The sequence below is a fragment of the Epargyreus clarus genome, unplaced genomic scaffold (genome assembly GCF_041222505.1).
Source record: "Epargyreus clarus isolate Ecla_fem2 unplaced genomic scaffold, WU_Ecla_fem_2.2 ptg000009l, whole genome shotgun sequence".
NCBI classification, from domain to species: Eukaryota; Metazoa; Arthropoda; class Insecta; order Lepidoptera; family Hesperiidae; genus Epargyreus; species Epargyreus clarus.
The window spans coordinates 126316-152770 of NW_027332217.1; the positions used below are offsets into that span (position 1 = coordinate 126316).

Here is a 26455-nt window from a genome sequence, read left to right on the forward strand (position 1 = left end):
TTGGCGCGATTGCGTGTGGACTATCCGATCTGGAGTATCTAGGCAGATTGCAATTCAATTCAATTCATTTATTGCAGGATAAGGTGAAATACATTATATGTGGAATACATTAGTTTTGTGCTCCTATCCTAACCCAAAGGGTATGCAAATATGCAACTGTTCATACTGTGTGTGCACACGTATAGCTGCCATGTTTGCCTTAGGAAAATGAAATATATTAAGATTTACTGATTATGTCAGCGTGGATATCAAAATCTGAGCCTTATTTAAAATAATTTGTTTACATGACCTATGTACGTAAAGCTCGTCTCAGGCGCCGATCGCCACTCGTAGCCTACACACTTAACTATTGACGAGCTGCCTTCCAAACTATCAACCAAAAAAAATACTAATCAAGCTTTAACTCTAAATTATTTATTTAAATATTTAAGTAAAATACATTGACCGTACATAAATTATAATAATTACAATAATCTTATAGAACATCTGTGAGCTCGGGGCGGCCCTAGGCCAGCCCCAGCTTGTGTTTTTTCCTGAACTTCTTAACGTACGCTTCCACCAGCGCCTGGATCTTCGTGGGGTTGATCTCTCCCGTCTTATTGTGACAGATCTGAAATGTTGCATCACGTGATACCATGAGCATATCAAATGCGGATAAACTTGTGTGAATGACTTATATAAATATTATAACTTCATTTAACTAAACCTTTCACTGGAATATTTTTTTTATATATCATCAGTTTGGAACACAGCTGTCTGTTTCAACTGTCAAGAATAAACGGGATTTTAACTTTTTTATACACTATGTTATACTAGAATACGTGTAACAAATAGTGCATCGTACCTTGGGCACGGCGCGGCGCAGGATGTCCTTGTACTCCTCCTTGGTGACGTGCTTCTTGTTGTAGTGCGGCTTCAGCACCAGCTTCACCTCCTCCACCACGCGCTCCTGCCGGTTCAGTTTCTTCAGGAACTGCGGAACGTCAACACCATGTAGCGTTACTCATCAAGCACATAAATATGCATCAAATAACAGTCAGTAACGCGGTACCTTGCTCTTCACTTGCATCTCGACCGCGGAGCTCGGCAAGTCGTCCAATATCTTCAGATTATCCTCGTCGATCTTGACTCCCACCTGCGTTTTACCTGCAACAGAAACGAGAAAAACGTTAATCGTAGTCGTCATACCAAAAATAGTTAACATAACAATCGATCAATAAGTTTCGTCGGGACTCACCCTTCTTCTTGTTGAGCTTGACCGGCACCTTGGCCGCGGAGGACTTGCCCTTGCGCCCCTTGGGCGGCTTGTCGAACAGCGCGTCGAAGCCGCACAGCTTGGAGGGCGCCTTGGGCGCGCCGGGCGGCGGCTCGAACAGGTCGCCGAAGTCGCTGGAGCCCGGCGAGTACGGCGAGTCCGCCTCCTCGGGCGGCCGCCGCTGCTGCATCGGCTTCACCGGGTTGGACTTGATCGGCGACGGCTTGCCCAGGAACAGCTTCGGCTGCGAGCGCGTGGGCGACGGCAGCACGATGCGCGGCGCCGGCGCGGGCGGCGCCTCGCCCGCCTCGCCCGGCGGCGGCTCCGGCGACACGTCGCGCGTCGACTGCAGCAGCGCCAGCACCTTCTCCATGGGCGACAGCGGCCGCCGGTCCAGCACCTCGTCCGCCGACATGTTCGTCTTCTGCGCCGTCTCCAGCGTCATGAGCGCGCGCGGCGGGCTCGGCGCCGGCGCGGGCGACGCGGACGCCGAGCGCGTCGGCTCGAACGGGTCGTACGCGTCCGGCGAGCGCGGCTCGGGCGGCGCGGCGGCGGCGCGCGGCTCCTCGGGCGCCGGCTCGGGCGCCGCGGCCGGCTCGGGCGGCGTCTTGGGGCCCACGGCCGGGTGCGGCTCGGGCGCGGGCTCGGGCGCCGCGGCCGCCGGCGCCGGCTCCTTGTCCGGCTCGTCGCCGCGGTCGCTGTCGCTGAGCACGATCACGTTCTTCGGGGACGGCGTCAGCTCGCGGAAGGGCGAGCGGTCGAGGTCGATGATCGCGACCGGCTTCGCGACCTCCGCCTCGACGTCGGCGCGGCGGCGGCGGCGGCGCTCGCGCTTGCTCTCGCGCCGCTTGCGCCGCTCGCCGGCCTCGGGGCGCTCCTGGTCCTTGAAGCTGACGCTCACGAGGATGTTGTCGCCGGACGTGAACACCTCCTTGGAGGGCCCGCCGCCGTCGCGCGCGCGCTTGCGGCGCTCCGGGTCCCGGCGGCGGCGCTCCTTGCGCTTCCGCTTCTCGTCGTCGAGCGGCGCGAGGCGCGGGCGGCGCGGCTCCGGCTCCGGCTCCGGCGGCGGCGTGCGCGGCGACAGCAGGCGCGAGTCGACCGACGGCGGCGTCCAGTCGCGCGGCGGCTCCGGCTCCGGCGAGCGGCTGACCGTGCGCCGCCGCCGGCGCTTCGGCGACTTGTGCGCGCGGCGGCGCGAGGGCGGGCGCTCGGAGCGGGCGCGCTTCTTCTTCTTGGGCGGCTTCGGCTTGGGGCTGCGCGAGGCGGAGGCGCGGCGCTTGCGGCCGCGCGAGGCGGAGCGGCGGCGGCGGGGCGAGGCGCGGCGCGGCTCGGCGCGGCGGCGCGGCTCGGGGCGGCGCTTGCGCGCGGGCGTGCGGCGCGGCGAGGCGCGCGGCGTGGCGGAGCGCGGCGAGGGCGAGGCGCGCGCGCGGCGCGGGGCGGAGGGCGAGCGGCGCGGCGCGGCGGGCGTGCCGGAGCGCGAGCGGCGCGCGGGCGAGGCGGCGGGCGGGGAGCGCGAGAGGGAGGGCGAGGGCGCGCGCGGGGAGATGTCGCGGCCGAACGGGTCCTTCATTTTCTTCCTCTTCTCGGTGACGACGGTCCGCACGTCGTACCGCTCGAGGTCCTTCCGCTTCTCCCGGCGCCTGCGCTGCCGCTCCTCGGGCGTCTCGCTGGACTCCCGCCGATCCTTCTTGTTCTTCTTCTCGTCCTTGTCCCTCTCCCTGTAGTTCCTTTCTTTCCCGTTTTTGCTGAGTTTCTTAAACGCGATGTCCCCCTTCCTTTTGCTTTTGCCCTTCTCCTTGGCCTCCTTTTTGGATTCTTTTTTCTTCTTCTTCTTTCCTTCGTCCCTTTCCGAGGCTTTTTTCAGTTCATCCTTGGACTTCTTGTCCACGATTTCGCCCTCCTCGCCGTCGCCGGCGGGCCGCGGCGGGGAGGCGCGCGACACCGGGGAGGCAGGCCTCTCGTTTTCAGAAAACATTTCATTGCCTTCCTCCTCAGATATCATTTCAGTATCGAGCCCTTCGATGCCCTTCTCTTTCTCAGTGTCCAACGAAGTATCCTTGGATTTATTCTCGTCCAAGCAGGGTGTGTAGCTTCGTTCGTCTTCAGTTTCGCTTATAGATTCTGTCATTTTTTCAACATTGTCCTTTTCTTCGCTGTCTGTTTTAGGTAACTTTTCACATAATTCACTTTCAGAAATATCTTCATTAATTTCGTCTGAATGGTCCTCGTTCTCAAACTTTTCATCGATTTCAGACACCGCATCTTGATTTTCAGTTGTTTCTGCGACCGGGATGTCACTTACTTTTATATCTTCCGTTTCTTTATCATCGTTTAATTCACTTTCAAGATCTTTTTCCGGAGTGTTACTTGAGATTACTTCCTTAGAAATTTCTGCTTCCTCTGCATCTAATGCGTCTTTAATACTTTTATTTTTAGAATTATTGCTATTTCTTAATTCTAAATCGTCGCTAGGTTTGTCATTAACTTCAAGATCAGAGGATTCAACCTTTTCTTCCTTATCCGTAACATCATTCTGTTCTTTTATTGGACTGGGTGTGTTAGGTAATGATTTATCTTCCATTGTTTCCACGGGAACTTCGGATTTGTCATTCATGTCCATCCCATCATTTGTATCGTCTTCATCATACAATGACAATGTTCTCTTCATCAGAGAAGGGGTGTTAAGTTTTATTTTAATAGGATTACGTGTATTTGTAGTTATAGGGCATCTCTTTGAAATCTTTTCCTTGTATTCTTCTTCTGTTTTCTTCTTTATATCTGATAATGGTTTGCTAGGAATTACATCCCTTTTTTCTTCATTTGCTTGAACAATACTTTCAGTGCACATTGAATCACTAGGTGACGCTACTTCAGGGGGTGGAGTTTCATCGTCCTCTTGAACTAAATCTTCAAGATTATCTTCCGATGGAGGCTTCAATATTTCTTCGGGTAAACTGATAGTATTGTTAGCTATATGAACACTTGTCGCAGAATAAATAGAAAAATTTGGACAATCCCCGTCGGATTCCTCGTCGCTCTTGTCTCGGCGAGAATCCGCACCGGTAGGCACTATTAAATTTCTATGTTCTTGTAATACTTGTCTTACAGCACTATCTAATATATTTGGTGGAACATTCATAGTACTAGTGTCTATACCGGCTAATATGCTTTGAACGGCGGTGTGTGGGGGCGAGGCGTGGGGCAGCGTGGGCTGCGGCAGGGCGGGCGGCGGCTCGCTGGCGCGGGGCAGGGCGGGCGGCGGCTCGCTGGCTCTCGGCACGGCGACTATCTTCTCCTCGTTCCCGCTGTCGTCGTCGTTCGTGGGTTCCGTGGGGTCATATTTCTCAGTATCGATTACCAGGCCGGAGTCGCTTCGTTCGTCCTCAGATTTATCGACGTCAGCCAATTTATCGAAGTTGAACGTCGGCGGCTCGGGCAGTGGTTGATATGATTGAGGCTGGGGCTTCTCCTGGCGCGGCGCTTGCACGCCGGAGAACATGTCGACGGTGTGAGGAGTAGGAGTGATAGAAGGGGCTTGGCCCATCCTCATGTCTAAAGGATTTTCAAAGCCACCGAACGAGTGACGCGCTTGCGGCAGCGGCATGTCGGCTCGGGAGCCGATAGCACCGCCCGCATACGGTTGCCACGACGGACCCAAGCTGAACCTGCCCTGGTTTTGATCGTTCAACCTTTGGTTGTTGGGGTTAGGATAATTTGGACCTCTATTATTATCTACTAAAGTGGGCCTCCTAGATCTATCGTATAAATCATCGTTGTGTGAATACTGATGCGGTCTCCTGGGATAGTTTCCGAAGGATTCGTGTTCTTCCCGTCGCATATTGTTATTTTGATAGGGGTATGCATTGCCTTGACCTTGGCGGTTCGGGTAACCATTGCCTCCATTCCCTGCACTCGACCCGCCGTAATTATTGTCGTAATTCCCGCTTCTGTTAAAGTTATTCGAGGTCTGATCTCTGTGGTAGTTGCCGCGATAGCCGCCCCCCCAGCCGCCGCCGCGCGACTGGCCGGGGTACGACGGGACCTTCCTGGCGGCATCGTCCGCCTTATTTACATCCACCTTCTCCTGCTTGTTTTTGTCTACTCCATCTTCTTTCGTATCATTTCTTTTACTACCCGAAGATTTGGGTGGTGCCCGTTTAGCGTTTAGCAACTTAATGTTCACGTCGCCGTCCACCGATATAGATACAATTGAATTCTTTGAATGAAGAAGAGTCTGAGACTCCAATATATTCGAAAGGATATCGGGCGCCGACGAGGCGTGGGGCGGCGACGGCACCGTCACGAGCTTCCTTCTAGCCTGAAACACAAATCAATCACGTAACTAACATAGACCCCAAGAAAATCCGCTCACAAAATGTCAACCTCCATACAGTGATGGGCGTAGTTTACTATTATTTGTCCTAACTACATTTAAAAGTAGTTAACTACATGATTACATTGTATTTAACTACTTTTAATCGTAACATAACTTAACTACAGTAATCACACTACATGATGTAGTTATTAACATCATTCTAAATAAGTATTTATGAAAAGTAATCATGATTACAACTACAATTAGTAGTTAGTAATTAAAATGTTTAACTACTTTTTACGATTACTTTTTGTAATCTGTAGTTATGATTACTGATACTAATCACTACATGTAATCGTAGTTAGTAACCAGTAGTTAGATTTCATATAGTCCAACCCTTCCTTACCTGTCTGTAAGCGTCGAGCCTGGAGGAGGTGGGGCGCGCGGCCACGGCGGCGGTGGCGCCCTCGGACACGTCGTTGTCGTCGGAGAAGTAGTCGAGCGCGTTGGGGTCCCCGAGCAGGCTCAGCGCGGGGATGCCGGCGCGGCGGCGGCGCTCGGCCAGCGGCGCGGCGAGCGGCTCGGCGCGCGGCTCGGCCCGCGGCTCGGCGCGCTGGCGAGCCAGCTGGGCGCGCACGCTCGCGCGCACGTGCGAGCGCCGCGCCGCCGTCCGCGGCTGACGTTTCTTTGTCTAAAAATAACATATACATATTACATTACTGCAAAATTTCCAAACACTACACAATGTAAAAGTATCAATTGTCAGACAAATATATAAATAATAAAACAATTATTAATCACTTAATGGAAATCTGTAATAAGAAGTCAGTAATGTAAAAATTTTGTTTACCATCTGGTAATGGTGAAAATTATTGTACTTAAAACAATCTTCTTATTACTATGATATATTAGCCCATAATTATACAACTCATGAAAAACAAACAGCAATTTACCTTTCTTCTCTTAATCTTTCTCTTGACTCTCTTTGTGATTGGAAATTTACCATTCTCTTCCACTTCATACTCAATGACAACTGTCCTCGTCTTCCTGCGCCTAGGTTTCCTCCTTTGTGTGCCTGTTGTCCTCCTCCTAACTGCATTTGTACTGCTAATATTTCTTTGTGATGAACGGGAGCCCCGGGAGGTTGTGGGTATCTCATCTGAATTTGTCCTGTTACCTCTTCTTCCACTTGAGGTGGAAGGTTGATTTTCTGAAGCATAACTTAACATTCTTCCGAGATCCCTAACTGTTCGGCTCACTGAACCGGAAGCATATGTCAGATTGAAATTCATCAACAACATCTCTTCCATTTCAGTAATACCCATAGCATTAAAAACACTGATACAATCCGGGCAAAACCATTGTTCTACTGGAATCTGCAATAAATAACACCAGGTTACATAAGATTTACTTTTTGTAAAAGAAAAAGTATACCATAAAGTTTTAGTTATTATATATTGTTCAATTATTATATTACATAATGTTATAAAATGATATTTAGTTATAAGTTACCTCTGTGAGAGCAGGAGTGAGGCATTGCATGTGGTAGCCCAGGTCACACCCGTCACACAGCAGCATCATCTCCTCATTGTTTGTGTTCCTGCATATCTGTCAAGTATAATACTTGCTTATTAGTTTCTATTTCTCCATCCACTTGAACTGTGTTCTTTATAACTTGTTCTATCTATAAGATGTTTCATATTAAGCAATCAAATATTAATATTAATAAAGTCCTACAATAATATACACCAGTTTTTCACAGGACAAGCTATTTGTTGTTAAATTGACAAGGTACATAATAATAATGTATAAATCAAACTTAAACTATTCATAATGTTAATACTTTCTTAATTAATCAGATACTAACTTCACAAGGTGTGGGCTCTTCAAACACCAGCTCTTCCACAGAGGGTGGGCGTTCCACCACAGTGACTGGGTCCGTACGCAACACACGACCACCTATACATGCCCGCACCACTATGGAATTGAAGGTGGCCCTATCCACCGGACATGTGTTAACATTCTTAGACCACTCCGTGATGCAGTCCAAGCAGAAAATGTGTTCACAGTTCTCTGGCGTCCCTATCTGCTGGTCGGTGAAACGCAACAAGCAAATGGAACATTTGTCGGAGTTGCCCTCCGAGCTGTCGGACGCGAAGCCCGAGGCGGCGGGCGGCGCGGCGCGGGCGGCGGCGCGCGGCGCCGAGCGGTCGGTGGCCCAGCCCGACGAGTCGCTCTCCGCGTCCGAGTCGCGCAGCAGCGGCAGCTTGCGCCTCCGACGCGCCGCCACCGAGCTCCCGCTGCTGCTGTCGCTCGCCTCGCCGTCGCTGACCACCTGCAAACCGTTCCGTCTGTTTACACTATCCCGAGACGTGAGTTCGCTAGGATCACATCTCACGGTATTATTCACCCTCAATCTCTTCCTGCGCATCGCCACCGCGGCGACGCTCTCGTCGCTATCCGAGCTGGAGCTCGAGCTGAGCACAAGCACTTTCTTGATCTTCCGCTTGGGTCGCGACGGAGCGTCCTCTCCGCTCTCCTCGCTCATGTTGGACGTAAACACCTATGTGCGACGGCTCCTCGACGCACGACACGAAGCGATTTGCAAAGGTGTAAATGACCTTTGCTGACGTACAATTATAACATTTAACACGAACTTGATTGAACTAATCCACATTTAAAATGTATAAGACGATTAACAACTATATAATTACTAATAAATATTCCATACGCGTCATTTAAAAATATTTTTTATATTTTGACAGCAAGCCGCTTTCGATGGTCAGTCAGCCATTTTTCATTTATTGTAGCATACCATAGACGAGAATAATTTTTCTTTCTCCTAAAAATTAAATGTATACAAAGTATATCTACAGCAAAGTACATTTAATTCCATTTGTCACGTCTTTAATATCCCTAAAATAATAATTTTATTTAAGTTATTCTTTGAATTCTTAACTTTCGATAAATAATTTTATTTTGTTTGTTTTTTTTCATAGCTTCATGTATTAAAAATAATAACACGTGCAATTATTATACTAAAGAGTTTTATAGAACAGTTATTATTTTTGCAATATTAATACTACGCTACTTGTGCATGAAAAATCCTTGCAGAAGTAGAATAGAGTAGAGATTTACATTCTAGTATAAGTATATATTAGTATTAACAATGCTAACAGTGTTTTTTATTTAATACAACCACGAGGCCCTCGATTTCATTATAATTAACATACTCTAACTACTTTAATTTTCATGCTGTGCATATAAAATGTATAAAACTGACATTGAAACGCTGGACATACATTATGGTAAAACCAAAGAATTTGCAAACGTATATAACTAAAATAATCCATAATCTTATTTTTCACTCCAAAGAGCATAGTAACCTATATCCTTCTCTTTTTGACTTTTATCTATCGCTGAGACTAGAAAGTAACGTAAGGAAATTAACAGCTATTATATTTTCGCATTGAAAAGTTAGCATTTTATTAGGAAAATGATTAGGTATATTACGAAATTAATTTATTTATAAAAACATGCATAACTAATGTATATGGGGTTTTCTGAGCGTGAATAAAAAATTGATGACGATGAACTTCATTTATTTATTTACTTGTATAATAATTATGCGTGTATTATAATATATCATACATGATATGAATATAAGAAAATATGTTAATAATTAACACAAGTCAATCACTATCTATGTGACTTTACTCACTTCTTCACAGATACTAAGTAGTGTGTAGCTGTGTACTTTGTCTGTACTTCACTACATTCAGTAATCACTTCATTTCATCAGTATGTTCAGTACATCACATCACTAGTTACTAACTAATCTCATGTGCGGATGAGCGGTTTTTGAAGATTTTTGTAATTTTCGTTTGTTTTATATTTTAGTGCAAAGTTGTTTTTACTGAAATTTGAGTAAGAGATGACCGCAGAGAACGAGCGTGAAATATATCACAAGTTGGAAGCCATGAAAGAGATCAGGTATGCCTTAATTGATATTCAGAATGCCTTCGCACCTGTGGACTCGATCAATAAATACTTGACACGGATTTTGTTTTTTGTTACAAAATCTCTCATTGATAATGATGTTGTACGCATTTTACACCATTCCTTGTAGGCTACTTATTTGTGTCGCCGTCCTTAAACACGCCTGTACGAAATTGTTTACATTGATTTTATTCGTTATTATATGGGATAAAAACAGAGTGTCATTGTTATAATTTAATTTTAACATTAGTTATACAAGAAATATGATAAAACCCGGTTAAAATGTGGCCCGGTATAGAAGCCGTCAGTTAAAAAGTAGAATCGGGCGCACCCAAACCTTCAATAAGTAAATATATCTTTCGTTATTGAATCTGAAACCCTTAGAATTTTGGGCAGATTAAACTGTTCCAAAATTCCTTTTTATTTGTGAATACTTACCCAGGTTTGTAATATATTACAGATCCAACATTTAGGAATGAACATGATCCAGCCTCATTCATGAGGTCTGGTACTATTAGTCTACAAAGTGAAATTTACTTATAGGTATATACATAAATTTAACAAACATACTTAATGATCAAATATATTTATATAAAATGGTTAGTGTATTTACCTTAAGCCGATTAAAATGCCTATTATCTTTAATGTTTCTATCATATACCATAATGAACCGCACACATTGATAAAACTGTAATTGACAATTTCTAAGTACCCTTCTGCAACCCGCAATGGAGGAGGATGATGGAGTGTGCTTCAAGCCTACAGTGGACCATCAAAGAAGTTAAAATGGAGTTCAGCTAAGAATATATAAAATAATACAATTATTTCTGTTTGTAGTACTGAACAAACTTTATTGTCACTTTCATAGGTTCTATTCATGTTGGCTGTTGCAGTGTAATTGTCAGGACAACCTGGATAGTATCCATCAGGTACCGATAATAGCTTATAAACCTTGAATTTTTACAGGAACAAAACAATAACCCTGGAGCGGTTGAAGCGCAGCATCCTGAATGAGGTGCGCAGCGGCGACCAGGAGGGCCGCTGCCTGGCGCAGTACAAGCGCGAGATGGAGCTGCTGCAGCAGGAGAAGATGAGCCACGTGGAGGAACTGCGCCAGATACATGCTGATATCAATGCGGTAGGTGGCAGTCAAGCTTTATAATATTTTACAATTCCATGCTCTATATTACAACTAAAGTAGAGTACTTAATAAGCTAACAATCAAATCTCCAGGTGTTATGTATGCTTTTCATTTTATTAGGTTCACATAACCTTCATAAGAAATTATCTTTTCATGTCAATCCCTTGCATACTGGTGACAGTGATTGTACTACAGTAAAAGTATCATTTGTGCTATTGCAATATAGGGAAAGAAAGAACAAGCATACTGTGTTGCCTTTAATTATTGGGTGTTAGTAAAGAATTTCGAATGAAAGTTTCACCACATATCTTCGGCAATTCGATGCCAAACCTTCATCAGACTATTTGTTACGGAAAGCAACAAAAAATCTTAAACACCGGATCATCCACCAATCACCTCTTCTTAGACCAAATAATACCTGGGCTACGACTGATGAGGACAAAGCACAAGTGTTCCTGGAACATCTTCATGAAGTCTTTAAACCAAATCCAGACAATGGTTCAACAGTAACTGACATGGTCTCAAAATTTTTAAATCACACACATCAATTAGAGACACCAATGCAAAATTATAATAAACAACAGATTAGATCTGCCATTAAAAAAATGGATTTGTTAACATCAACTATCCTAAGAGATGTATGATGTAGGATTAACATTTCTTACAAAATTATTCAATGCCTTCCTACGAAAACAATTCGTACCGTATTCATACATAAAGTGTTGTTGAGTGGGATGATCTAGCAAAAAAGAGTAGGGGAATGTCGATCATAATGGCGGAGTATCCGGGCGCGGGAAGTGGCGCGCTGGAATCACAAACAACACATAAACGCCACCTGTCTCGATTGTTCGCCGGCTGTTAGGGCTGCCAGTCTTCAAAGGTTATAGGATTGCATCTGAATATTCGTTTATATTGCCTTCAAGTTAACGTAATTTTGATTTAGACGTTGTATGATATAGAAAAAGAAAAATAAAATATCCTTTAAGACGTTTCGTGCATTTGCTGATGTTTCGTTAATTGTTGAGTATGTATGAGAGACGTTATTGTATGAGAGATTCATACAATAGGTTGGATGTTGTACATATGAGCTTCCGTACGTGACAATTCTCCCGCACACATTTTAGTATAAGATTATCCTATATCAATTTTACTTACTATGCAATCTTCCCATTCAAGCCCTATAAATTAATCTATACAGAAGAAATTAAAGTTTAGAAAAACAAATCAAGAAACCAGACTATAAAAAATATGCCTGTGTCACACCCACGGTTTAGATGAATCTAACCACACCTCATAATATGTTAAAATCCACCATCCCATTTGGGCTTAGGGCGTGCCAATACGGACAAATATTGACGTTTGAAAAAAATATCCCCCTGCATTCGGATAAAAATAGACTAACATTTCGATTTGATTTATTTGTGTGTAAATTAATCGTTAGATGTTGTGTTAGTAGAAATGTAGTGTGTGACGCCCTGGCTGCGCTCGGTGACGGCGCTCAGTGGCCAGTTGTACTATATCACTGTGTTTGTTTGGTTAGCCGGCCGCCGGCCATCGCCGTCCAGCTCCTGATGCTCTAAATATCTTTACGATACCATTTGAACTGTTTTCAACGTACCTATCTTTTATCCGATTTGTGTAACGAGGAATTAAGTGTTTATATCTCGTACATATATTTCATTCAAGTTATGTTGTTAGTTACTGCTCAACCAATCCTCGATGTTAACGATCTGTCTATTAACAGTTAACAAGTGACAATTTATAATTATAATTAAAATAGAAGTCGTATACAGGGTGAATTTTTCAAATGGGCTTCCAGGGCCAATCCAAAACTGTAAGAAAGAGCGAAAAATGCTGAAAGGAGTTACGAAGCCGATTTTGATAAAAAACTAAAACTGCATCATTCCTTTTGTAAAATATCTTTCTCCTAGCCGGGAATCGAACGAGTTCATTTTGTGTATTTCCTGTATTAATCCATCATCGGATAGTGTCGCTTATAAGCATAAAATTCCGGGAAGTAATGATAAATGATAAACTGAAGGAAAAGCCTCATTTTTAAGAAAATACATATTTTGACTTCCAATCAATTTAAATTTTAAAATATTAGTGTAGATCTGTATCAGCTACCGGTTCAAATGTTTACTGTATTAAAGAAGTTGCATGTCCCAATTCCAGATGGAGACAGTGATAAAGCAGACGGAGGAGAGCATGGGCCGCAAGCTGTCGACGGCGTCGCGGCTGCACGAGGACTACCGGCCGCTGAAGGCCGAGGTGGACCTGCTGCGGCGCCAGTGCCTCGGCCTCGACCGCCTGCCCGACCTGCACGAGGAGGAGGGCAGCCCCATCACGCCCGAGTACGATATCACTTGATTTTACTATTATCTAGCATCGAGTTAATAAGTTGTCAGTAGTGATAGAGTAGTGGTGTAAGTTGTGACCACTTTGGGGTTCACGGTACGAATGCCGGTCACATGTTTTTGATTCTTCCGTGCTATGTAGTTAGCATAGCCGAAATAGATTGAATTACTTAGAAAGTTTGTGAAATTATAAAATGAAGATTTAAAAATATGTTTAGAAATGTACGAGAATGTATGAGAATTTAACAAAAACTATGACCTTTAAATTACGACCTTCTTTCTTCATGACAGCAGTGGATTGGCTTTTAGTTTTGAAGTTTCTATGAAATGAGTTGATTTAAATTTCAAAATGACTGGTTTCCACTTTTCTAATCTGATGTAACCATTTAGACATTTCTATATAATCTTTTGGGAAATTTGCTTAACATGCCTAACCACTGCCATACCTACAACTGATTAATAATTGCAATGTTAAGTGCTGCTGTGTTCTGGTAAGGGAGACACACTTTTTCGAGGTATTCATTCCAGCTAAGTCCTTAGGGATAGTGGCGCAACTCAGGTAAGAATCCAATCTTATCTGGAGTTGATTACAGATGTCCATGAGCGGCAGTAACCACTTACCGTTAGGTGGACTGCATGCTCGTCTGGTAGAATATTATAAAAAAAGAACATATATACGGTAGAATTGAAAAACCTCCTTTTTTGAAGTCGGTTAAAAATGTAATGTAATTGGTATTACATGTACTGCAGCCGCTTCCCGGCGGCGCCGCGCGCGTTCCTGGCGCCGGCGCCGCGCAAGCCGCCGCCGCCGCCGCCCGCCTTCAGGTCTGCCCTCCAACAAGATTTCCTTACCGTACAGCTGAGGTTCGATTATCCCTTTGTTGCACCCCCACCCCACACACACGCACACACACACCGCGCTGGGGACCCAACTGCGACATCCGAGAGATTCAAGTTTGATTTAGTACTGTTTAGGCACTTTTTGTTGTTGCTACCTGAACTAAGCATTAAAGTTGAAGTCCCTGGTGTCTGATCTCCTCTCAATTATAATTATAGTTCCCATTAACTATAATTAAAATTGAAAGGAGACCAGTTCCCATTAACAATAATTAAAATTGAAGGGAGATCAGTTGCGAATAAATTACATTTATATTCTATAACAAGAACTCCTATAAAAGTACAAATTTTCTTAAGAAATTTAAAACAATTAGCCAATAATTCATAACATCAACATTAATTACAAAATGTTCCATTTCGGTTTCCAAGGTGATATGTATTATTGTATAGCAAAAATTAAATTTTAAACATATGTATTTCAAGTCTATTTGACAAAAAATTAAAAAATACCATTTAGCAAAAACAAAAACGTGATTGGTATTTTATGAAGAAATATTAAATGATACACTTCCAATAATAAAGATTAATTTAATTGCATGACACTTTAACAAACAATTTGAAATTTCTGTCAAAAACAACCGATCCCTGGCTTAATTTTGATATATTATTTTATGATTTTATTTTGCAAATTGCATGAAAATTATTATTTTTGTATATGATATTATGTGTAATTGATTTTTAACAATAATTGGTACCTATGATGGTATGTGCAATGAGTGTTAATGTAACGAATTGTTTGTGCCGCTGTATACTGCCGCCCACGCAGGTGTGGGTATGTATATCTTTGTCTATATTAAGAGCTCACCTATATATTACGTCCATCCATAAAAAATAGTATGGTAGGGGCGAACACTCACCCGCGACAACATACACGACTTTATATAAACAATTTTACGCACATAAGTAAAAATACATATTTATTAGAACAACAAGTAAATACTTATTAGTGATTGTCTACGTTCAAGATTCAGGCACGTTTGTGGCAATTTTTATTTCATTGCCTTAAAATTTCATTTGAAAAATATTTTTAAAGTACCAAATGTTACAATTATTAGAATTACTCTCTTCATCTCTTTATAACTGTATAGTTATTTGAATAATATTTGACGTAATATATGGGTGGTCTTTCTTGCAACAGCTTTCACCATATTACCAAATGAAAAATGTCACCGCTGGAACTGATCGGGTTGAAATTTTATTTTAGTGGATTGTGGTGGTTGCGATAGTATCAGATCAAACTACTGTTTATTATTGTTTTGCATCTGTATTATAAGACTGGTCTCGTCAGGCTTGTACAAGATTTTCTGAATAATCAGGGTAATAATGACACAGTGGAATTTAAGTTTGTTAAAGATGTCGCGATGTTCTTTCTAATATCATCTATCAAGATATGATAAAATCATGAAAAAAGAAATGGTAAACATTTCCAATTAATCTATAATGTCGTAAGAAATGGGTAGTTAATGTTACCTATTTCTGCCTCACAACAGCAGAATAAAGGCTGCTGCGTTCTGGTTTGAACGGTGTGGTAAGAAAGATATACTTTTCCGAGGCGTTCCAGCTTAATCCTCAGGGGTAGCGGCGTATCTTTGGCCGATATCAGCTAGGAATACTTAATCCTATCGGGGGTTGATTACAGATGCCCGTGGGTGGCAGTAGCCTACCATCAGGTGGACTGCAAGCTCGTCTGCTACTCCTATATTATTAATAAAGACCTAATATTTAAAAAGACAGATTAAATTCGACACCAAGCCTGAAGTTGCTACATCCTTGAGTACACTTGGATGTAGTTATGCATGACATGTCCGCGTGTCCCGTGTCCCCGCAGGCAGCAGCCGCCGCCGATGAAGTCGTGCCTGTCGTGCCACCAGCAGATCCACCGCAACGCGCCCATCTGCCCGCTCTGCAAGGCCAAGAGCCGCTCCCGGAACCCCAAGAAGCCCAAGAAGAAGTAGTGGCCCCGAGCCAGCCCGAGCCATCAAGCGCGCCCGAGAAGATGTAGTGGCCCCGCCCGAGCCTCGACCCATCATACGTGTGTGCGTTGTGTTGTCGTACAAGTTTGTATATGTTGTGACAGTTTTTAGTTTCCAGGTTAGGCCAATTTGGGAGTCATCGTCTCATAAAATATAAAATTGAATCACAACACTTGCAGTTGTGTATGTGTGTAAAATGTTATGTAACGTCGAATAGTATTTTCCTACTGACTAATATATTATGGCCATCTATTATTTTCTAAGCTTTTAGTAATGTGTAATAAGGTACTCATCCGGAAAAAATAATTTGATATAGTACTTCAACACTTCTTAGTGAGGTTGTCGATTTTTTGTCAAAGATTTCAAGTAGTAAGTAAATTTAACTACTTTGTTTCATCAATGACATCATTTAACATAACTTGCATTAAAGGTTTAGTATATATGTTATAGTCAAAGTCCGATACACAGTCTCTTCGCGGAAGGACTGGTTTATCCTAGGTTTGGCCAAAGCCATCAGGCAATCCCCGAAATACATTTCAATTTCGCCCTTTGCCTGAAGTATTTTTAGTCAAACCCAGGAGCTCCTAAATTTTCAGTCAAACGTCGAAAGTAAATTATTCTGTTTCGGTTTTGGCCTAGTCAATCCTAGAAGCGACTGCAAAACTCGGTCAAACGTTGATCTGAACATGTTTAAACAGGTTCATAATGTCTCTCGCGGTGTTCCGACCGATTGTTTTGTCATTTCATGTTCGTTCATTGAGCGTGCGGGCGTGTAATTGTGTAAAATTGAAGATGAGTGAGGTTAGGTTAGGTTAGGTTAGGTTAGGTTAGGTTAGGTTTTTTTAAATTATTAAAACAATAAACATCAAAATTTTAAAAATGTTATTTTTTTATACCTAATCTTACAAACTAACCTCCGTATATTCCAAAGCATTTATTTATTTATTTTATACTTTATTGCACATCGTACAAAAGGTGGGCCTAATGCCACACGGCATTCTCTCAAAGCATCTCAAATATAAAAGTGAAAATCACGTAAGCTGACCAATCAGGTGTCAGAACTGGCAGAGTTAAGCGGTTCTTAAGACTTGAAAGCTGCTTAAATGATAAAATGCTTCCAAATATACGAAGATAAGACACTGTTACGTATCTCGCCAGGCGAGCCGTTTAACTATCGTTAACAGACACTTCATACCTATATCGGAGTTTGACTCGTCAAACCCCGATTTAATAAAATTGTGTTTTGACGTTTGCCTGACCAAATTAGTCTCTCCCAGGTTTGACGAAAATTGTTTAGTCAAAGGCCGAAAATTTACATTTGTTTGGGCTTTGACTAAGTCATTCAGTCTGACCTGAGGATTGACCAGTCCGACCTAGGAGCGCCGGAGCTTCGGAGTTTGCCTATAACATATACATTTAACGTAAACATTAACAATATCATTTCATTCATTCTTAAACCACACAAATTATAATCAAGCGATTTGTAAGATTAGGGCACAGAAAAAATATTGTATTAATGTACAAATCAGGGAAAAAGCTATTTATATTTACACATTAATTAATTTTGTTAACAAACATCTTGCTCGTAGTGAATAGATTAATTTCATTTACTTTGTATAAAACAAGTGCCAAATATGAGACATGACATTAAATATTAGATAAACCCTTAATATAAATACATTATGAGGTTAATGTTAAAGATGGCAGATTTTTTTTTTATTTTTGGTAGTTATAATGCACCCATGTTTTTATAGATCGCTAAAAGATGGCACTGCACTACATCAACTTATATACCATTTAACGGATCACCATGATTGATACAAAAGATAATATAAATTTTTTGAGCAATAATATAAAATTATTCCATGATTATATTCCAAAGAATATAATAGACCATCCATTTTTATTTATCACTTTGATTGATCACTAAAAGTTGTACTTTTATCCTTAGGCATCTTTAGCCAATAATTGTGTTAATAATATTTAACCCAAAAATAAATGTGCAATGTAAATATTAGGAGTACTTTTTGTAAATAAATGTTTTACTTACATCGTAACTTTAGTGTTTTGTGTAGATTTTGTACATACACTGCCGATCTACCTTATAATAGGATTAAATGTTTCAATTTGAATTACGTAAGTAGGTTATTAAATAATTAATAGGAAATGATTATAAGATTTGTTTCTGACAACGTAAAAAATTGTAATGGTGCAATGTTTGCTACTCATTCTACTCAAAAAGCAAGATAAGTGTAATGTTTGTCATGCAATTGTAATGATTATTATATTGGATACTTTTTATAACGAGTAAACAATTTTGTTCTCTTTATCAATAAACTAAACAATATGCTTCAGTTCTCTAAAAAGAATAAACATACTTGTATATACTGAAAGAAGACATACCAACAAAAGAGAGAAAGAATAATACAACCATCTTTTGTTATTGGTAGTTACTATAAATGTTTTGGTATTTTCAGAAAGTAGATTGTAGCACAAAATGTAGATGTAAGTTATTTATTTCATGTACATATATTAGTATCGATGTAATTGTGAATATAATTTGTTTTTACAATATAAAGTGATCTCTGTGCATGTTCTTTTATTGATTTCCTAAACGGCTTTATATGAACACAAAATATTATAACATCTACATCATTACATGGTAAGGCACTTTACAAATTAAACTACTTTTTATTGGGAAAAGCAGGTGTGCAAAATTGCAACATATCTTTCAATTTTATACATTTATATGAATTTACAATCTCTTATTATATTCAGGTACTTAATTCTCTTCGGTACATATATTAAATGTTTTGGAAGATTGCCTTTAAAAGAAACAGTAAAATACGAAAAAAATACATTCAATAATATTAATGACGAGCATTTGCCCACGACTTCGCATGCGTATAATTATAAAATGAAATAACACATAATAAAACTTCCACGTACCACCTTTTTTCTCCGTTAAGAGTTGATTTTTCCGAAAACGGCCAAAAAGGTGTTTAGTTATTTCTATCCAGAAAGCCAAATATAAAATTTGTGTTAGCTTCAATATTTACTTATTTTCAAACATTTCTACTCTCTTAGGGGTGGAACCTCCAAAATTTCTATCATAGTGTTCTTACCCTCATAGCATAGCGTTAAGACACTGTCCTTGTGATCTTATATGTATAGATATAAGAGAGTAGTGTTTAGGTAGAAGTCCAGTACCAGATAAAAGCGGACGTCAGCGGACCGTCTCGGCGGCGCGGCGTCACGTGAGTCCGCGAGAATGTTATCTGCTGCACTTTGACATCGCACTCCATTTCTGTAGGAGTATTTTTATCTTTCTCCGTCTATTTCTGAAGTACATGTCCTGCGTCTACATTATGACAAACTATCGGTCGGAGAGATATGCGACAAAAGAAATAAAAACAAACAGGGGGACCATATTTACACATACCGGAAAACGCGTAGCAATGTGAAAAAATAGGGGGACTTTTTTATGCACCTACAAATTCAGACGAGTCAAGTGAGACTTTTTCGAATTAAGTTAAATTACTCAATACCAATACGTATTACGCACTTTTACAAATACATAGACATGGGGACAAGTACTCTATGGAGTTCTATGAAACTAAATTGTAGAAGAACCTACCTATTTTAAAATATGAAATATCAACGAAAAGCAGAATTTTTATCCATACTTTTTTAAATTTTATAAAAATAGTTTGTCTGATCCAGCTCGTCATTTTTTCACTCATCATTTCATCATCAACCCATTATTGTCCCACTGCTGGGCACACGGGTCTCCTCTTAGCATGAGAAGGATTTGGCCTTAGTCCACCGCGCTGACCAAGTGCGTATTGGTAGACTTCACACACCTTTGAGATTTTTTTTTATAAATCTCTCAGGTATGCAGGTTTCCTCACGACGTTTTCCTTTATCGTTTTAGCAAGTGATAATTAATTTCTAATACGCACATAATTTTGAAAAATTAAAGGTGCGTTGGGATTTGAACCTCGGACCCGTCGATCGAGAGGCCGAGTTTCTTAACCACTAGGCTATCACTGCTATTTTTTTATCATTTTTTACTGTAGATTAATTAAATTCAGTATCAATACGCGACAACAATAAAAAATATATTGTGCTGAAATAATGGCAAAAGTGAATCATTTGACATTATTTCAACCGTTCGATCGTACCACATGTTGACGAATATGAGTAACGGGTTACAATGAAAAATGTTGATGACAAATTCCAAACATCTTTGTTGGGCGTTACTAGTGCGCAGTTGTGACCGGCGACGTATGTAGGTGGTTCGGCGACCCCGCGACCCCCGATCATGTGACGATATCCGCTATCAAAGTAAATAAATACGCAATTACTCATTAACAAGCCTATAACATGATTTCATTGATTTAATGGAAATTTAACGCGATAATGCTAATATTCATGTTACAAATTAGCGATAGCGGCAGCTGTAGGTATAGTGATTTGTCGGAATGCTTCATTTTTCTACTTATACCTATCATGATGCAGCAGCTTACTAGGGTGTACTTTTAAGGGTGTCACTTTTACAAACTTTATTAATTATGTTTATCTACATTTTATGTTTACAAGTATTACATATTTTCACGAATAACCTATTAGAGACCTAGATAGTAAGCGTAATGTAGCCAAAATTAGCTTCACACTCTCGGAGCTAGGAAATCAATTTATGCTCATTTACATAGGTTCCCACTAATAGGTATCTCCTAATCAAGGACCTACTTAAGTAGTCGTAGGATTTTAGTCTATTGTTATAAAAGTGGATGTTTTTCCTGCGATTTCAAGTTATTTTAATTAGTTTTATCCCAATACTTCTTAATTCTTATGCTTTATTGTATTTATTTATTTAATTAATTAATGTTATTTTTTTATAATAATTATAGAATTCAGACACAAAATATTAGTTTTTATTTTGTGATTCAGCGGACTATAATTTAAGTATCTTCCCATTTATCAAGTATTAGGCATAGTCTACATGCGAAATGCCAAAAAAATCACGACGTTAATTAAAAGCTTTTACTTAACTTTCTTTTATAGCAAAGCTTAGTGACGTCATTCCTAATCGAAGGTGGCGAAATATTTTTTATGAACCCCCATAATATCGGTATTAAAAGCAAAAAGGATTTTCTGAGAATAATTCGAATAAGCTTATACATATCTTGTTTTTAAAAACCTATTTACATACAGAAACATAGGTACATTTCTGTTAGCTTTGTAATTCAGCTATTGTGTCTATTTGCGTCACAACTCACAGTTGTAACTTTCGTAATCGTTTAGCTACTTACATGCCTACTTAAATGATAATGTGTGCTATTCTATTGACCTACTCTTATTTCAAAATAAAACAGGAAATTGGATGTTTCTATGTTTAATTATTGATATTGAGTTAATTTGTACAGTAACTTGTCAATGATAATAAAAAAAATATATACACTTTTGAATCTGATATTCAGGGCATCATATTAGTACCATCAATGTTCAATTAGTATTTATATGTAAATAAAAACCATTGATCAACTCTTAGGATTAAATTACATTATATATTTTAATATAACTACAATATTTTTACGCAAAAACATTTGTACTTATTGTTAATTTTGAATTCGTTTTAACACCAGCGTTTAGCACAGATGTTAAGTAAAAATTATTTCATGCATGTTAGTGTTATGATTAAAGTTGAACGTAATGTGTTTAATATGCCAGGTTGCACCATGCTTGCTACAATCTTCACAAATGTTTGGTCCATGAGTGTTCACGCCACATTGTTACATTGGTTGTACTACACGAGAGGGTAGGAGGCGATGGTGGCGATGCCGCAGTTGTTGCCGCGGTTGCGCGCCATCTTGACGTAGCCGTTGTCGCCCCACGTGCGGCCCCACGAGTTCTTCACGAGCCAGTAGTCGCCGCCTTTCTTATCCGTCCCATACCCAACAACCAGCACCTGTATACATTTCACACTTAATGGATAAGAATTAAGGACATGCTACGATCCGACATCAGGTTAGAAAGATAGAAAATAATAAAATACATTAATCTAAGAAAATAAATGTTATAAAATAAGTAGATGTTTTATTGTTATTCGGGAATACTTCAGTAGTTCTTTTTTATTTTATTTTTCAATTAGGTATAAATTATCTTTACTAATACTTCCATTTTATTCATTTATATTTAATTTCGTTTAAATATTGGTTGTATTTTACGACGATTGAATTGACCGTGTAATTAGTGTAAACGATACGTTTCAATCAACAATAAAATAAATGTAAAACAGTAGAACAACGATATGAATTGTTAATGTAAGTCTGTATTTTGATAGGTAGGGTGGGGTACCTATGTTAAGTAGGTATGATATTTGGTAGCGCTCAATTTGTTTAATGATTAGTTCCCCAGATTCAATTGGAAGAATGCATATACCTAGCGGAACTGGTATCCACTATCCAACAAGCAGATTGATAAATGTACTCACTCCGTGGTTCAAGACGTCTGAGGAGCAGTTCTCTTCGTAGTAAACACCGTCGGAGTAAAGCTGGAAGCTAAGGTGCGAGGCGTCGATGGCGACGGAGACGGGGCCCACGGTGGCCACCGCCGCCAGCAGCTCCTGCTCGTTGCCGGCCGTCACGTCCACGAAGCCTACCACCTCCGCGCCGGAGTTCTTAAGGTTGTAGCTAGGAAACGGATCGACATAGCATCGACATGTATAGTTGCTCATAAGGCCCCATGTGGACCAATTTAGAATGAACTAGGTCGCATATATTCTAGGGAATATTATGGAGAATACTTCTTCACGTAGGTAAGTTGGCCGATAAATAATCAATTTATAATGCACATAAACCTTTTAAAAAGCCAGACAGTTTTGTCGGCAATCTTTGGTTCGAATACACGTCTCCTGTTTGGGAATCTTTTTTATACTACTGGACTAGCATCGGCTTTTACATTAATTGATATTTTTGGGTCAGTAATACAATAAATAAATATATGTGTGTTAGAGCTTGAATTATATAATAAACAACATCAATCTTCTATTTCTTGTAGATCGTAGATCTAGTACAATTTAACCGGACTAGATAGGCCGGGACCCTACCCAAGAAGAAGTAAGTATTTTAATATTTTTTTAGCACAATTTAGGTGCAGAATGCGATAACTACCGGCACTTGCCGTCCTTGGCCTCGTAGGGGTAGGCCTCCTCCGTGTCGATGCCGCCGTTGTGCTTGATGTACCTGTAGGCCTTGTCCATAAGGCCGCCAGCACAGCCGTCGTTTCCGTACGACCACGAGCAGTCCATCAGGTTCTGCTCCGACAGCGACACCAGGCGGCCCGTCTTCCTGAAGTGCTGACCTTCCAACGAGCCCGTCTGCAAACACATTAGAGCCCAGGTTTTGCCTCTCCATTTAATTAGTAAATAGGAAAAGAGCAGACTGTCAGTGTGTAAGAATTGTGGTTGTACTCCGGTATTTTACAAATATTCAGATATGTTTGCCTTTTTCCTTAACCATAGAGGTCAGGTACGATTAGGCCGAGCCATGATAAGGTTAGAGTTTCTTTGGTACAGGCCATTTAAAATTTCGTATCCGTCTGGTTAACATTTGAGGACGGTAAATATACGGTAAAAATCACGTTGTAAAACCTCCACAACGCTTGATTTTTTAACCGTGTGGTGATGACACATATGATCTGATTCAGTTTTAAGGTTCCCTTCTGTGCTCAGCACTGGTAAAGGGATTATAAGTAACGATTATGATAATAATGTTGATGGCACTGACCGCGCTGAAGGCCCAGCAAGAGCCGCATTTGCCCTGTTCCTTAACGTCGGTGACGATGCCGTGCTCCCGCCAGTCCACATGCGTCGGCAGCAGGACGTTGGCGGGCGGCACGAACCGCGCGCCGCGCTCCGACGCCGTCCTCGCCAGCGACACTTTGCCGCTCCTGCACACCACAATTTCCCTTTAGGGGACTCCATACTTACTGTAGTCACCACACTTGGTAAAGACCACTAAAGATTGTTAAACCTCTCGTGGTTTGGCTCTACTGACACTATCATGATATTTCTACCTTCTAACAACTGTAAAACGCTGTTCTGGTTTGAAGAATGGGTGGTAAGGATGATAGATTTAGAAGAGGAAGCGCACTTTGGGCCTATGGATGAATACGTCGTAGTCGAAGGAGAACTCTTCTTACACTTTTAGCTCCACATAGTAATGTTTAGGAAGTGGTTCAACAGGAAACATACACGGATGTCTTACAAAAATAAAATCATAAGTTAGGATACTGGTGACTTACGTGGTCCTGTTGAAACCGTTCATGATTGCCACGAACTCCTGGTGTAGCATGTCGGTGTACTTGTTCTGCTTGAGACGGAAGGTGGTGAGGCCGCGCTCGTACCGCTGGTTGTGCATCGCGATCATCTGCTTGTTTTCCAGGTAGATTTTCATGCGGAACTGGTTCTCCGTTTCGTCGCTGTATGCCTTCTGGTGCTCCATCTAGGTGCACGTTGAGCTTATTACGATACTCGAAGTAGAAAAATATGCAACTCACCTGATTTTGACTGGTCTCATCATGGACATTTGTTACCGAACTCATTCTGAAAGCGTCTTCCACCTGATGTCGATCAAAGATGCTAGTATAGCCGTCTGACTGTTCCAGACATGTAATGAATAAGTCGGTCATAGGAGTAGGTAAGTCGGCAAAAAGTCTGGCGATATAGTTATAGTACCTATTCGTGAAGTCAAGCAAATTTATGGTTGAATATTTGTGACGAATTTAATATAAAATCTTATTTCCTGGAAACGTCAGATTCATAATACCTTGAAGGCAATCCACTCTTCGCGCACCAGCTCGATGAGGGAGGTAGTGGAGACGGTGGCCACCATCAACAATAACGTTGCTACATACGTCATTATTGCTTACCTACAAAATTATAATTAAGTAATACTTAAGATATTTCTTCAAGTAGATGATTAAAAAGATTTTTTTTCAGTGTCTGTGTGGACTATAGAGATAACGAAGGTATGTAAGCTTGTTCCTATTTTTCAAAATAAATGTTTGCATTTACATACAGTAGCCTTAGTAATTGTTATTTATTATGAGTTTTCAATTTAGGATTCGATCAATAGAATCGAGAACTCGACAGCTTGATCTTTTTACATTACAATGAACGATTTTAGTTCCTAAGACGGATGCAGACCAGACGCGATGCATGGGTGATTGAGCAGGAAACTTATGGTGCAATGGATGGTCACGTCTTTCGTAAAAAAATAACGGACACGTCTAGGCAAAAGAAGTATAAGTCGCCCCTGCACCATGACACTAAAGAAGACAGCAGGCAACCGTCGGACGACTCAGGACTGATCGGAGTGGCACCGGTTACGGGAAGCCTATGTCCAGCAACTAACTATCAAAGGCTGATAAAGATAATATATGATTGTGTCTTACCCTTAATAACTACAGTCAATATTTACCATACCTAAGTGAGAACTAACTACCCATAAATTCGGCAGAAATGGTAAGCAGCTTTTGCAAGAGTGGAGCTGATGGTGGAGAGCCCGCTCGTGCCGCTGACTCAAATGGGTATATATTAATGGATCTTTATCGCCAGACTTGTACGAGCATTAATCGACATAATATACTATATAGGGAAGGGATACTACTACTACTACTACTACGATTCACAGACTCGGCTGATTAAATGATTTATGAACGGTAGCTAAGCTTTGTCATGCTTTGACATGATATTCCTACGGTTGATTGTATAACTATAAGTCGTTATATTACTGTTTTCTAATTAAAGTATTGTACATATCGTACATTGATCGATTTTCGTAGTCCGGTGTCGAACCGGATCGGTGTCGGAAGGGGTTATCCCTTAACGTAGTTAAAATAAAAAATTGAAAGGATTTGTTGTCTTAAAATGAAAAAGTCTCCAAAGGGTCATACGATCAACCGGAAACTGATTGATTGATTCGATCAATCATGAGTCACGATCGATACATCACTGGTCTATTTAATATATAATGTAACAAGTGTTATCAGAATCTTTACAGTTAAATCAATTACTAAAACTACGGTGACTAATTTTATAGAGTGCTTTTGTTAGTAATGTTCTTTTACTTGGCTGATGTACTAAACCAACATTTTATTTACTTAAATTATTTTTCACTTTGTCGTGATATGCGTAAGTTGTAAAACTGTTTTATTTCAGTCCATTTCAAAAATCAGGAAATGAAATGAAGAGAAAAAAATACTCAATTTAAACTTAAATATCCTACCTCGACTAACAATTTTTCCCTTTTAGTATATGTTATGTCTTATACATAGATAAGATGGTCTTATATAAAAAAATCTCGTGTCACAATGTTAGTTACCGTGCTCCTCCCAAACGGCTATACCGATTTTCACCAAATTTTATATGCATAGGCAGTACTTAGAAGGCAGTAGGTCTGAGAATCGGCTACTATCTATTTTTCATATCCCTAAGTCATAACGGTTGTTCAC

The 26455-nt window shown here is 40.9% G+C and overlaps 3 protein-coding genes across 5 annotated transcripts; 1 reads left to right on the forward strand and 2 right to left on the reverse strand.

The window, feature by feature from the left end:
• Window positions 1–392: 392 nt before the first annotated feature.
• Window positions 393–8381, reverse strand: LOC140744688 (uncharacterized). Its single transcript, XM_073076300.1, has 9 exons — window positions 7981–8381; window positions 7438–7905; window positions 7083–7178; window positions 6524–6946; window positions 5977–6261; window positions 1238–5573; window positions 1052–1146; window positions 845–973; window positions 393–610 (listed from the first exon to the last, which is right to left on the reverse strand). Exons 1-9 carry the CDS (start codon window positions 8116–8118, stop codon window positions 506–508), a joined length of 6075 nt encoding a protein of 2024 aa, XP_072932401.1. The 5' UTR covers window positions 8119–8381; the 3' UTR covers window positions 393–505.
• A 946-nt stretch (window positions 8382–9327) lies between these two features.
• LOC140744691 (zinc finger C4H2 domain-containing protein) lies at window positions 9328–16373 on the forward strand. 3 transcript variants are annotated; one of them, XM_073076305.1, is made up of 5 exons: window positions 9331–9563; window positions 10536–10707; window positions 12886–13064; window positions 13818–13931; window positions 15793–16373. In XM_073076305.1, the coding sequence occupies exons 1-5, from the start codon at window positions 9505–9507 to the stop codon at window positions 15917–15919; spliced, it is 651 nt and encodes a 216-aa protein (XP_072932406.1). In that variant the 5' UTR covers window positions 9331–9504; the 3' UTR covers window positions 15920–16373. The 3 variants fall into 3 exon arrangements, with proteins under 3 accessions (XP_072932405.1, XP_072932406.1, XP_072932407.1); XM_073076306.1 differs by having other exon boundaries at window positions 13818–13892; XM_073076304.1 differs by lacking the exon at window positions 15793–16373 and having other exon boundaries at window positions 9328–9563; window positions 13818–15761.
• Window positions 16374–21280: 4907 nt separating this feature from the next.
• LOC140744692 (cathepsin L-like peptidase) lies at window positions 21281–25090 on the reverse strand. The gene is made up of 7 exons (XM_073076307.1): window positions 24769–25090; window positions 24245–24444; window positions 23927–23929; window positions 23728–23890; window positions 23113–23318; window positions 22434–22632; window positions 21281–21908 (listed from the first exon to the last, which is right to left on the reverse strand). The coding sequence occupies exons 1-7, from the start codon at window positions 24859–24861 to the stop codon at window positions 21747–21749; spliced, it is 1026 nt and encodes a 341-aa protein (XP_072932408.1). The 5' UTR covers window positions 24862–25090; the 3' UTR covers window positions 21281–21746.
• Between the last annotated feature and the right edge of the window lie 1365 nt (window positions 25091–26455).